The following is a 12669-nucleotide window of genomic DNA, read 5'->3' as shown; positions in this document are numbered from 1 at the left end:
GGAGGGAATTACACAGTAGTTCTATCCACATCGGTCTAGATGCTATTTATAGAAAATGGCATGTTGTTATAACTTGATTTTCAGTCACTTCCTTCTGCAAAATCCCTGAGAAAGTCTGCGGTGAGTGCAGGCATACAAGCTGGTATTGTTCACTCATCACGGAGAAAAACCACATGCAATCATTTTAACATAGCACACATTGCTATGCTCCATTATAACTCTATATACAAACAATGTTGATAATTGACCTGCTGATTTCCAAACCAATGCATACCAAAAAAAACGACCCATAGAAAACATTCTGTGCAGCTTGGTACGGCAACTGCTCGGCACGTGACCTCAAGAAACTGCAGAGTTGTGGACACAGCTCAGCACACCACCGGAACCAACCTCCCCTTTATGGACTCAGTTTAGACTTCTCCCTCTCTTAGTAAAGCAGCCAGCTTTATCAAAGACCACACCCGCCCTGGACGTGCTCTCTTCTCCCCTTTCCTATTGGGCAGAAGATACAAACACCTGAGAGCACGTACCACCAGGCTCCAGGACAGCTTCTGTCCCACTGCTGTCAGACTCTGGTACAATAGGATGGATTCTACATCACAGTCTTTCTTGTTGTCATCTTATTTACCACTTATCTGCACTGAACTTCTTCAGTAGCTTCGATACTTTGCATTACTTTTGTTTTACTGTATCTTATTCTAGCTCAACACACTGTGTGAAGGTTTGATCTGTTTAAACAGTTTGTAAGAAAGCAAAATAAATATCTTCGTACATGTGACAATAATAAACCAATACCAATACCTAATATTTAACAGAAAATACATAGTTGTACATACCCTGATCAAGAACCACTTCTTCCTCTCTTTTGAGTTGCTGGAGTTCATTATTATTTGTCTGGTGTTCATCTAATGGTTGCAGTAATGAGAAATACATTTCAAAATGACTGTCTTTTGTTTTCATTCATGCTCAAATAACAAAACATCCCCAAACAAATCAGAGCTGTCTGCATTATCACTAGAAATAGGCTTGGCAAATATTTTAAAAGCATTAAAGACACTGAAATTAGCTAAAGCAGTTAGCATAATGGGCTGAAATCAAACCAAAGAATATCATACTACCCTGTATCCTAACCATTCAAATAAGCTGTGGAAAGGTTTTGAATCAGTGAAGGGAAATTGTTAATTTCTGAAACATTCTGCTGCATTTTTGATATTTGGCAGGGATGGGACATGGCAGGAATTTTTTTTTGCTTTTTCGATCTGATTTATTACACATGACTCATGAGCTGTATAAATAAATATGAACAAAATTTTGGCTTCTTTACGAATCATGAAAAATTCTAGCACAAAACATAATCCAAGTGCCTATATTCAGCAGCTCTGGGGAAAGCAACACACACAAAATGCTGGAGGAACTCAGCAGGTTAGGCAGCATCTATGGAAATAAATAAACAGTCGACGTTTCGGGCTGAGAGCCTTTGTCGGGACTGGAAAGGAAGGGGGAAGATGCTTGAATAATTGTTGGGGGGGGAGGGGAAGGAATCTAGCTAGGAAGTGATGGGTGAAGACAGGTGGGTTGGAAAGGTAAAGGGCTAGGGAAGGAGGAATCTGGTAGGAGAGGAGTGAGGACCATTGGAGAAAGGGAAGGAGGTGAGGACTCAGGGGAAAGTGACAGGCAAGTGAGGAGAGGTAAGAGGCCAGAGTGGGGAACAGAATAGGGAAGGGGAAGGGATTTTTTTTAAACCAGGAAGATAAATAGATATTCATGTCATCAGGTTGGAGGCTACCCAGAAGGAATGCAAGTTGCTGCTCCTCCATCCTGAGGATGGCACAAGAGAAGGCCATAGATCGACATGTCGTAGTGAGAAGGGAATCAGAATTATAACTCTGAAGAAATGCGTCGATATCATATGGGAGGGACAGTTGGTGGTTATAAGTACAATGCACATAACCTAACCTTGAGATGGCAGCTAAATCCATAGGGTTTTCATTGAGAGTTTTGGCTCCGATCAATAATTGCAAGGAAAGAACAAGGAAATAAGCAAAACTTCAATGGGGGGAGGGGGAGAGGGAGAGACAAGGTTAAATTCATAAACTTTTTTGAAGTGGGGCTGGAGAAAAGTGAACGAGTTAATTTTTCATGTAGACCAATGATTTCAAAGATTTTCATAGTCACCACATATTGATGGCTGCAAATACCACAATCTACATGGCAGCACCATCTAGCTTAGAATATGAGGGGACAGCTATGTAGCCATTCAGGGCATTCCCTGAAGTGGAAAGTTTCCCCCATATATCCAAATGGTTTAATTCCCAATAAACAGACAACTAAAGTGAACACACACAAAGTGATGGAGGAACTCAGCAGACCAGGTAGCATTCATGAAAAAGAGTACAGGCGACATTTCAGGCTGAGACCCTTCAACAGGACGGGGGAAAATGACGAGAAGTCAGAGTAAGAAAGTGGGGGGAAGGGAGGAAGAAACACAAGGTGATAGGTGAAACCGGGGGAGGCGGGTGGGGGGAATAAGGTGAAGTCAAGAGCTGGAAAGTTGATTGGTGAAAGAGATACAGGGCTGGAGAAGGGGGAATCTGATAGGAGAGGACAGAAGGCCATGGAAGAAAGGGGGAAGAGCACCAGAGGGAGGTGATGGGCAGTTAGGAGATAAGATGAGAGAGGGAAATAGGAATAGGGAATGGTAAAGGAGAGTTGGGGGTGGAGGGCATCCATCACCGGATGTTTTAAGAATTCGATGTTCATGCTGTCAGGTTGGAAGCCATCCAGACGGAATACAAGGTGTTGTTCCTCCAACCTGAGTGTGCCCTCATCGTGGCAGCTAAGGAGGCCATGGACTGACATGTCGGAATGAGAATAGGAAGCGGAAGGAAAATGGATGGCCATCTCTAGTGGGATTCCACCACCAAGTACATTTTTCCCTCCACCCAACTTTCTGCTTTCCGCAGAGATCGCTCCCTACATGACTCACTTGTCCATTTGTCCTTCTCCACTTATCTCCCTCCTGGCACTTATCCTTGCAAACGGAACAAGTGCTACACTTGCCCCTACACTTCCTTTCTCACTACCATTCAGGGGTGAGGTGATACTTCAGCTGTGAGTCTGCTGGGGTCATCTACTGAATCCGGCATTCCCCGTGTGGCCTCCTGGATACTGGTGAGACCCAATGCAGACTGGGAGACCACTCAGTCGAACATCTATGCTCCGTCCACCAGAAAAAGTGGGATCTCCCAGTGGCCACCCATTTTAATTCCACTTCCCATTCCAACATGTCAGTCCACGGCCTCCTCTACTATTGCAATGAAGCCATATTCAAGTTGGAGGAGCAACACCTTATATTCCATCTGACTAGCATCCAACGTGATAGCATGAATATCGATTTCTTGAACTTCTGGTGATACCCCACCACCTCTCCTTCACCAGCCCCCATTCCCAATTCCATCTCTCACCTTATCTGCCGAAAACCTCCCTCGGGTGCTCCTCCTCCTTTTCTTTCTTCCATGGCCTTCTGTCCTCTCCTATCAGATTTCCCCTTCTCCAGCCCTGTATTGCTTCCACCAATCAATTTCCCAGCTCTTTTACTTATCAACTCCCCCTCCCGGTTTTACCTATCACCTTGTGGTTCAGCCTCCCCTCCCCCTACTTTCTTACTCTGACTTCTCATCTTTTTTTCCAGTCCTGCTGAAGGGTCTCAATCTGAAATGTCGACTGTACTCTTTTCCATAGATGCTGCCTGGCCTGCTGAGTTCCTCCAGCACTTTGAGTGTGTTGCTTGGACTTCCAGCATCTGCAGATATTTTCTTCTTTGTGATTAGACAAACAAAAGTGATCTTCTTTCCTCTCTCATCTTCCCCACCTCAAACCAGCATTTTTCTCTTTGTCCCCATTAATACAATTCAGCAATCGTTTCAGTCGTAACAACTGACAGATATAACTGTCAGAAATAACCAAGGCATCGAAGCTCATCTACAGATTTACAACCGCCATAGCATTTTCCTAAAGGAATGAAATCAAATTCTTTCAAGCTTGTCAGAAGCATCCCTGATTGTTTCAGGGTCACAGAATTCATAAATTACAGACATTAGAACCATTCACTCTTTGATATTAGCAGTTTTCTTATGCAAATAATTCATTCTCTCTGATCTGTGAAACATTACAAGAGAACTGTTCATGAATAATACGAAGGGTGATTGATAAGTTCGTGGCCTAAGGTAGAAGGAGTCAATTTTAGAAAACCTAGCACATTTATTTTTCCTACATTTACACACTCATAAGGATCCCTTCTTTGTAGAAGTCGGCATCTTAGACCTCCAGAAGTGGTCCACAGCAGGAGTGATTGATAAGTTTGTGGCCTAAAGTAGAAGGAGATGAGTTACTAACTTCTAACTTTCTGCATTTTCACTCAGAGTTGATCTGCACGTGCATGTAACGCGAGCTATATAACTTATCAATCACCCCTGCTGTGGACCACTTGGAGGTCCAAGACGCTCTCGTTACATGCACGTGCAGTTCAACTCTTTGAGTGATAATGCAGAAAGTTTGAAGTTAATAACTCATCTCCTTCTACCTTAGGCCACAAACTTACCAATCACCCCTGCTGTGGACCACTTCTACAAAGAAGGGATCCGTATGCTCCACGACCGCTGGACTAAATGTGGAAATGTAGGAGGGGACTATGTTGAAAAATAAATGTGCGAGGTTTTCTAAAATTGACTCCTTCTGCCTTAGGCTACGAACTTATCAATCACCCCTTGTATGGCTGTTTCTATATCACGAAGTATCTGCAACATGGCTCAGATCCAAACGTGAGCAACACTTAATAAAATCCAATTACCTGTATGATGTCCTTGCATAACCATATTTGGGTTATATGGAATGGGAATATTTGCTTCTGGAGGAATATGCTTGAACAATTCAGGACTGCCATCTTGCATACAATACATATATGGGTGGGCATGTTTAGCATCCATGTAATACATGATATACATATTGCACATCTCATCTTTGGAAGTACTTCTGTAAATAAAACCAAAATAATTGCATTTTTAATACACTCAACTAAGTTTCGCCAAATACCAGAGCACATAAAATTAAAGCTATGGTGGTGATTATTTTTAACAGGATAATTCCTTTTGATTTCCCAATGTATGGTATGAAGAAAAGGATTCAGCAACACCATTTCGTTGTCTCATTCTAGCCATTAAAAAGCAACAGAGATCAAAGACTAGATGATCTCAGAACCACCAGAAAGAAGACAGGAGAGTCACTGCTGGGTAACAGACCTAACAGCTGATTCAAATATCACACCAACCTGGTTTAGTGGTATGAACCTGCACAACATAGATGATCAGATATGCTTCATTTTAAAAGTTTTGAATGTTTCTGAACTGATAGTCTCAATCATTCAGAGTAACACACATAAAATGCTGGAGGAACCCAGAAGGTCAGGTAGCATCTATGGAAAGGAATAAAGAGTTGCCATTTTGGGCTGAACCGTTCATAAGTCTTGAAGGATCTCGGCCCCAAACATCGACTTTTCATTTCTTTCCTTAAATGTTGCAGGTCAGTGCTGAGTTCCTCCAGTATTCTGTGTGTCTTACTCTGGATTTCCAGCATCTGCAGAATCTCTGGTGTTCTTAAGTGTTCATATTACATGTCAGCTTTGACAACCAGCTGAGCATGAGGCTGTGGCTTCATCAGCTGACAGATTTCTGAGGTTTGAGATAATTCAAGATGTCTTTCAGTAATTTGCCTTTCTAAGCATGTGACAGTCAGATTTATTGAGCTACTTGCTGTTGGATGAAACGCTCAAGGTAACTGTGAAACCAGTGAGTAAAGGAGCAAAATGTGCTTATTATCCAAAACATTTTGGGCCAACATTTTCAGTTTAATCTAACCAAACGAAATCAGTTTTGCACTGAAAATGGCAGTTTGTTGAAGTAACACCTTCCCGTGGAGGAAATCCTCTAGTGGAATTGATGGGAATGCTGATAAACAAAACACTGATGATTTGCTATCTTAGCTCTCAGAAAATGCAACCTAACCAAGCAATTCAGTGGGACCTTGGTTTCTACATTTCCTTTAAACTTACCGGATCCCTTTTTTTTAGTATGTCCTTTACATTTATTGGGCACACACTAGGTAGTCAGTGTAAAGTGAAACAAAAATGTGCTGAAATAATGATAGAAATAAAATCCAGAAAATGTGCTAGACACCAAAGTGATGAGCATAACAAATTATCAGAGGATTACTGTGCAACCTATTACCAGACTGACAAATAAAGCTAACCTTTAATCTTGATGAACTTAAAAATTCTATTTTTCATTTCTGAACTCTTCCATTACACATTTTCTTAATTCAATTGTAATATTGCATCCTGAATATAACTTAATACTGATTTCACCCACTATTTTGCTGTACACTATTTTTCCTGTTGACTTTTGAAGTCTTTAATCTGATTAATGAGTAAAACAGACACTTCTGCTTATAAAACACATATGTCTTCTTCCATCACTGCAATGTTAACTAGTTACACTGCCTGCAACTCAATATATAAAAGAAATCAGCACTTACTAGCGAAGCTATTTAGTATCAGATACCAATGGATACTTAGCAACTGCAAAATCAGAGCTATTGCATTCTCATTTCCTCAAAAGACTACCAGGGAAATGAGAAATGAATACAACTAAAATAAGTCCAATCACTAATAAGAAATCCAAGCAACACACACAAAATGCTGGAGGAACTCAACAAGCCAGGCAGCATCTATGAAAAAGAGTACAGTTGATGTTTCGGGCCGAGACTCTTCATCCCGAGAATAATAGACCAAAACGTCGACTATTCTCTTGTTCACTGATGCTGCCTAGCCTGCTGAGTTCCCCCAGCATTTTGTGTGTGTTTCAAATAAAATGAGGATGCTTCCTTCCATTTTGACCCCAATAAGACACATGATTTTTTAATGTGAAATGGGACATAATGGAATTGTGAATGCTTTGTAAAGCAAGTTTCTCTCCTTCTAATCTTCTCATAGACACTGATTGACCCATGAATGGTTTAGTTTATTCCTAATTTTCAGCCTCGATACACATTTACATTTTGGTTGTCTAGAATTTTTTTTAATTAAGTATATTTGCTTAAATGTCATTGCCTGGTATTTATTTGTGCTCCTGTCACCAGTGTAGCTTGCTTACATAGATATTAAACAATTTAGTTCCACACACAACTCTAATATTTGACCCAAATTCGTACCCTGATAATTGTGACAGAAGATGTTGAATAGCTCTGAAGATTAAGCTCCTTTCATTTGAGTTGACTTACATTTTCTCTTCTGTTTGCTCAAAGCAGGTAGCATGTCATCATTGTTGCCATGGTGAATGAGTGAATGCAGTATGATACCAGAATGAAAGTCACCATTGACGTAGTTTACCAAGAAATAAACAGTCCACCTCCGCACCTTTAGCCGGAATCTACAGTGCTGCATTTGCTCATTATTTCTGGCATAAAATGGATAGCCATAAATTAAATAAATATTATTTGCTGAAGGTAGGAGCCCTTCAGTGAATAACGGAACACAAATAATATGAAAGAAAAAAGGTACTGAGGCCATCTGTTAAATGTTGAGTTGCTGAACTCTTTGAATGAAAACAGTAATTAAATTCAATGTCAAACTGATCTGCCACCAAGAACCCTGCTGTGACATTCTTAGGTTTAATCACGTGCCAATCAACTTCACAATCTTTTACATTAAAAATAAATTTTGAATTTTTAAAAATTATTTAGTTCATCTATGAGACAGAAATGACAGTTTTTCAATAAAGTGGTATACCAATTACTGTTTTTTTAATATCTGGAGGCAGTTTATTTTAATGTAAAAGAATCATTAATCATCATTATATAAGGGGGGGAAATCACTGACTAATTCCTGGCAGTTTCTGTGTTGGCAGCCTACTGCAGATGCCTAATCTTCATAGTTGCCTGCAATTTAGGTATAATTTCCTTAAGTTATACTAAACAAATGTCATAAATTTAGAGCCATATATTTGTACAGCCGAACCAAGGAGCCCCTAGCCAACTATACTGTTCACCAATCATGGACTGCCTGCTCCGCATTCTTTACAGAGAAGGCAGCAGAAACTGTGACCTACATTGCTCCTGTGTTCCATGTACTGCCGGGGGGAGCATCCTCACACTAATTGAATTTTGCTTCTTTTATAAACATGTCCAATAGTGAATGCTTCAACCATACTCCAAAGTGAACACTTGCTTGCATTTCAGGGGAAAAACACAATTCCTTAATAACACAACACAAGAACACTCAGCCTATCAAAACTATGTCAGCTCAGAATGTTGTTCCTCCACGTTTCTCTGTACCCACGTGGTCATAACACAGGCTGATTTTCCTATCACCGCCTACATTTGGGATACTCTGCAGGACTTGCTCTATACAAGTATGTGAAGAGCAAGAGGATAAGACATGACAGAATAGGACCAATCAAGTGTGACAGTGGAAATGTGTGTATGGAACCGGAGGAGGTCGCGTTGGTACTTAATCAATACTTTGCTTCAGTATTCACTACGGAAAAGGACTTTGGTGATTGTAGGGATGACTTACAGCGGACTGAAAAGCTTGAGCATATAGACATTAAGAAAGAGGATTACTGGAGCTTTTGGAAAGCATCAAGTTGGATAAGTCACCGGGTCTGGATGAGATATACCCTAGGCTAATGTGGGAGGCAAGGGAGGAGACTGCTGAGCCTCTGGCAATGATCTTTGCATCATCAATGGGGACGGGAGAGATTTGGGAGGATTGGAGGGTTGCAGATGTTGTTCCCTTATTCAAGAAAGGGAGTAGAGAGAGCCCAGGAAATTATAGACCAGTGTGTCTTACTTCAGTGGTTGGTAAGTTGATGGAAAAGATCCTGAGAGGCAGGATTTATGAACGTTTGGAGAGATATAATATGATTAGGAATAGTCAGCATGGCTTTGTCAAAGGCAAGTCATGCCTTACAAACCTGATTGAATTTTTTGAGGATGTGACTAAACACATTGATGAAGGTAGAGCAGTAGATGTAGTGTATATGGATTTCAGCAAGGCATTTGATAAGGTAAGGCTTATTGAGAAAGTAAGGAAGCATGGGATCCAAGGGGACATTGCTTTGTGGATCCAGAATTGACTTGCCCACAGAACACAAAGAGTGGTTGTAGACTGGTCATATTCTGCATGGAGGCTGGTGACCAGTGGTGTGCCTCAGGGATCTGTTCTGGGACCCCTTCTCTTCGTGATTTTTATAAATGACCTGGATGAAGAAGTGGAGGGATAGGTTAGTAAATTTGCTGATGACACAAAGGTTGGAGGTGTTGTGGATAGTGTGGAGGGCTGTTAGAGGTTACAGATGGACATTGATAGGATGCAAAACTGGGCTGAGAAGTGGCAGATGGAGTTCAACCCAGGTAAGTGTGAGGTGGTTCATTTTGGTAGGTCAAATATGATGGCAGAATATAGTATTAATTGCAAGACTCTTGGCAGTGTGGAGGATCAGAGGGATCTTGGGATCAGTGTCTACAGGACACTTAAAGCAGCTGCGCAGGTTGACTGTGTGGTTAAGAAGGCATACGGTGCATTGGCCTTCATCAATTGTGGGAATGAGTTTAAGAGCCAAGAGGTAATGTTACAGCTGGTCAGACCCCACTTGGAGTACAGTGCTTAGTTCTGGTCACCTCACTACCGGAAGGATGTGGAAACTATAGAAAGGGTACAGAGGAGATTTACAAGGATGTTGCCTGGATTGGGGAGCATACCTTACGAGAATAGGTTGAGTGAACTTGGCCTTTTCTCCTTGGGACAACAGAGGATGAGAGGTGACCTGATAAGGGTGTATATGATGAGAGTCATTGATCATGTGGATAGTCAGAGGTTTTTTCTCAGGGCTGAAATGGCTAACTTGAGAGGGCATAGTTTTAAAGTGCTTGGAAGTAGGTACAGAGCAGATGTCAGGGGTAAGTTTTTTACGCAGAGGGTGGTGAGTGCGTGCAATGGGCTGCTGGTGATTGTGGTGGAGGCGGATACAATAGGGTCTTTTAAGAGGCTCTTGGATAGGTACATGGAGCTTAGAAAAATAGAGGGCTATGGGTAACTCTAGGTAATTTCTGAAGTAAGTACATGTTCAGCACAGCACTGTGGGCCGAAGGGCCTGTATTGTGCTGTAGGTTTTTTATGTTTCTATAATTAACCTACCAACCAGCACATCTTTGGGATGGACTGAAAAATAAGTACAATGAAAGGGATTTTATTTGAAACATACGAAATCCTTAAAAGTCTTGATAGAGTGAATGTGGAGAGGATGCTTGCTCTTGCGGGAGAATCTAGAACTGGGGATGATTGTTTATGTAATAGAGGGTCACCCATTTAAGAGACAGATGAGATTATTTTCTTTTCTAAACTCTCTTCCTCAGATGTAAGTGGAATCAAAGTCACCAAATGTTTAAAGCTGATAAGACCATAAGATATAGGAGCAGAATTAGGCCATTGAGTCTGCTTCCCCATTTCATCATGTCTGATTCAATTTTCTTCTCAGCCCCAGCTTCCTGCCTTTTCCTTGTATCCCATCATGCCTGACCAGTCAAAAATCTATCAACCTCTGCCTTAAACGTACATAAAGACTTGACCTTCACAGCTGCCTGTAGCAAAGAATTCCACAGATTCACCACTTTCTGGCTAAAGAAATTCCTCCTTATCTCTGTTTTAAAAGGACACCTCTCTATTCTGAGGCTGTGTCCTCTAGTCTTAGACTCTCCTACCATAGGAAACATCCTCTCCTCATCCACTCTATCAAGGCCTTTCAGCATTCGATAGGTTTCAGTGACGTCACCCCTCATTCTTTTGAATTTCAGTGAATACAGGCCCAGAGCCATCAACTGCTCTTCATATGACAAGCCATTCATTCCTGGAATCATTTCCGTGAACATCTTTTGAACCCCTTCCAGTTTCAGAACATCCTTTCTAAGATAAGGAGCCCAAAACTGCCCACAATACTCCAAGTGAAGCCTTGCCAGTGTTTTACAAAGTTTCAACATTACATCCTTGCTTTTACTAGTCCTGTTGAAAATGAATGTTAACAAGGCATTTGCCTTCTTAACCACAGACTCAACCTGCAAATTAGCCTTTAGAGAATCCTGCACAAGGACTCCCAAGTCCTTTTGCACCTCAGTGTTTTGTATTTTTTCTCCATTCAGAAAATAGTTAACCCTTTTATTTCTTCTATCAAAGTGCAAGACCATACACTTCCCTACATTGTATTCCATCTACCATTTCTTTGCCCATTCTCCTAATCTGTCTAAGTCCTTCTGTAGCCTATCTATTGAGGTCAGACTAACTGGCCTATATTTCCCTTCTTCTGCCTCTCTCCTTTCTTGAAGAGTGGAGTGACATTTGCAATTTTCCATTCTTCAGTAACAATTCCAAAATCTAGTGATTCTTGAAAGATCATTAGTAATGGCCTCCACAATCTCTTTCAGAACTCTGGGGTGTACACCATCTGGTCCAGGTGACTTATCTTGCTTCAGCCCTTTCAGGTTCCCAAGATCCTTCTCTCTAGTTATGGTAACTTCATACACTTCATGACCACGGACACCTGGAACTTCTACCATACACCCTGCACTTCCACAGTGAAGACTGAGGCAAAATACTTACTCAGTTCGTCCGCCATTTCATTGTCCCCCATTACTACCTCTCCAGCATTGTTTTCTAGCAGTCTGATATCCACTGTTGTCTCTCGTTTACACTTTATGTATCTAAAGAAACCTTTGTTAGCTTCTTTAATATTATTGGCTAGCTTACTTTTGTATTCTATTTTTACTTTCTTAATTACTTTTTTAGTTGCCTTCTGTTGCTTTTAAAAGCTTCCCAATCCTCTAATTTCCCACCAATATTTGCTCTGTTATATGCAGTCTCTTTGACTTTTCCTGCACCCATGCTGAACTCATCGACTTCATCCTCTTTGCCTCCAACTTCCACCCTGCCCTCAAATTTACCTGGTCCATTTCCAACACTTACCTCCCCTTTCTGGATCTCACTGCCTCTATCTCCAGAGACAGCTTATCCACTGATGTCTATTATAAACCCACGGACTCTCACAGTTACCTGAACTATACCTCTTTCCATCCTGTTACTTGTAACAATGCCATTCCCTTCTCTCCACCACATCTGCTCTCAGGATGAGGCTTTTCATTCTAGAATGAAGGAAATGTCCTCCTTTTTCAAAGAAAGGGGCTTCCCTTCCTCCACCGTCAACGTTGCCCTCAACCACATCTCTTCCATTTCACACACATCTTCTCTCACCCCATCCTCTTGCCACCCTACCAGGGATAGGGTTCCTCTTGTCCTCACTTACCGCCCCACCAGCCTCCGCTCCCAGCACATAATTCTCCAAAATTTCTGCCACCTTCAACAGGATCCCACCACCAAACAGAACTTACTCTCCTGTGACGGGGTCCTGAATTACCCCTATTAACTGTGCTGAATTACCCCTGCCAACTGTGCTTTTGGAGCCAGAGAGAGAGAGAGAGAGAGAGAGAGACAGACAGACAGACAGACAGAGAGAGAGAGAGAGAGAGAGAGAGAGACAGAGAGAGAGAGAGTGAGAGAGACAGAGAGAG

General features: G+C 41.5%; 1 protein-coding gene across 4 annotated transcripts in view; it reads right to left on the bottom strand.

Moving 5' to 3' along the window:
- The window catches only part of pam (peptidylglycine alpha-amidating monooxygenase), a 189749-nt gene that overhangs the window by 65817 nt on the left and 111263 nt on the right, over positions 1-12669 (bottom strand). For all 4 annotated transcript variants that reach the window (XM_063068606.1, XM_063068608.1, XM_063068609.1 and 1 more), the window contains exons 13-14: positions 4850-5031; positions 837-905 (exon numbers count right to left, since the gene is read on the bottom strand). In XM_063068606.1, the coding sequence (XP_062924676.1) occupies positions 837-905; positions 4850-5031 (251 nt within the window). The remainder of the gene's footprint in view (positions 1-836; positions 906-4849; positions 5032-12669) is intronic.

This window comes from Mobula hypostoma, chromosome 16 (assembly GCF_963921235.1).
Source record: "Mobula hypostoma chromosome 16, sMobHyp1.1, whole genome shotgun sequence".
Classification (NCBI taxonomy): domain Eukaryota; kingdom Metazoa; phylum Chordata; class Chondrichthyes; order Myliobatiformes; family Myliobatidae; genus Mobula; species Mobula hypostoma.
Note: the sequence above shows the minus strand (reverse complement) of the source record. Positions and strands in the feature narration are given on the sequence as shown.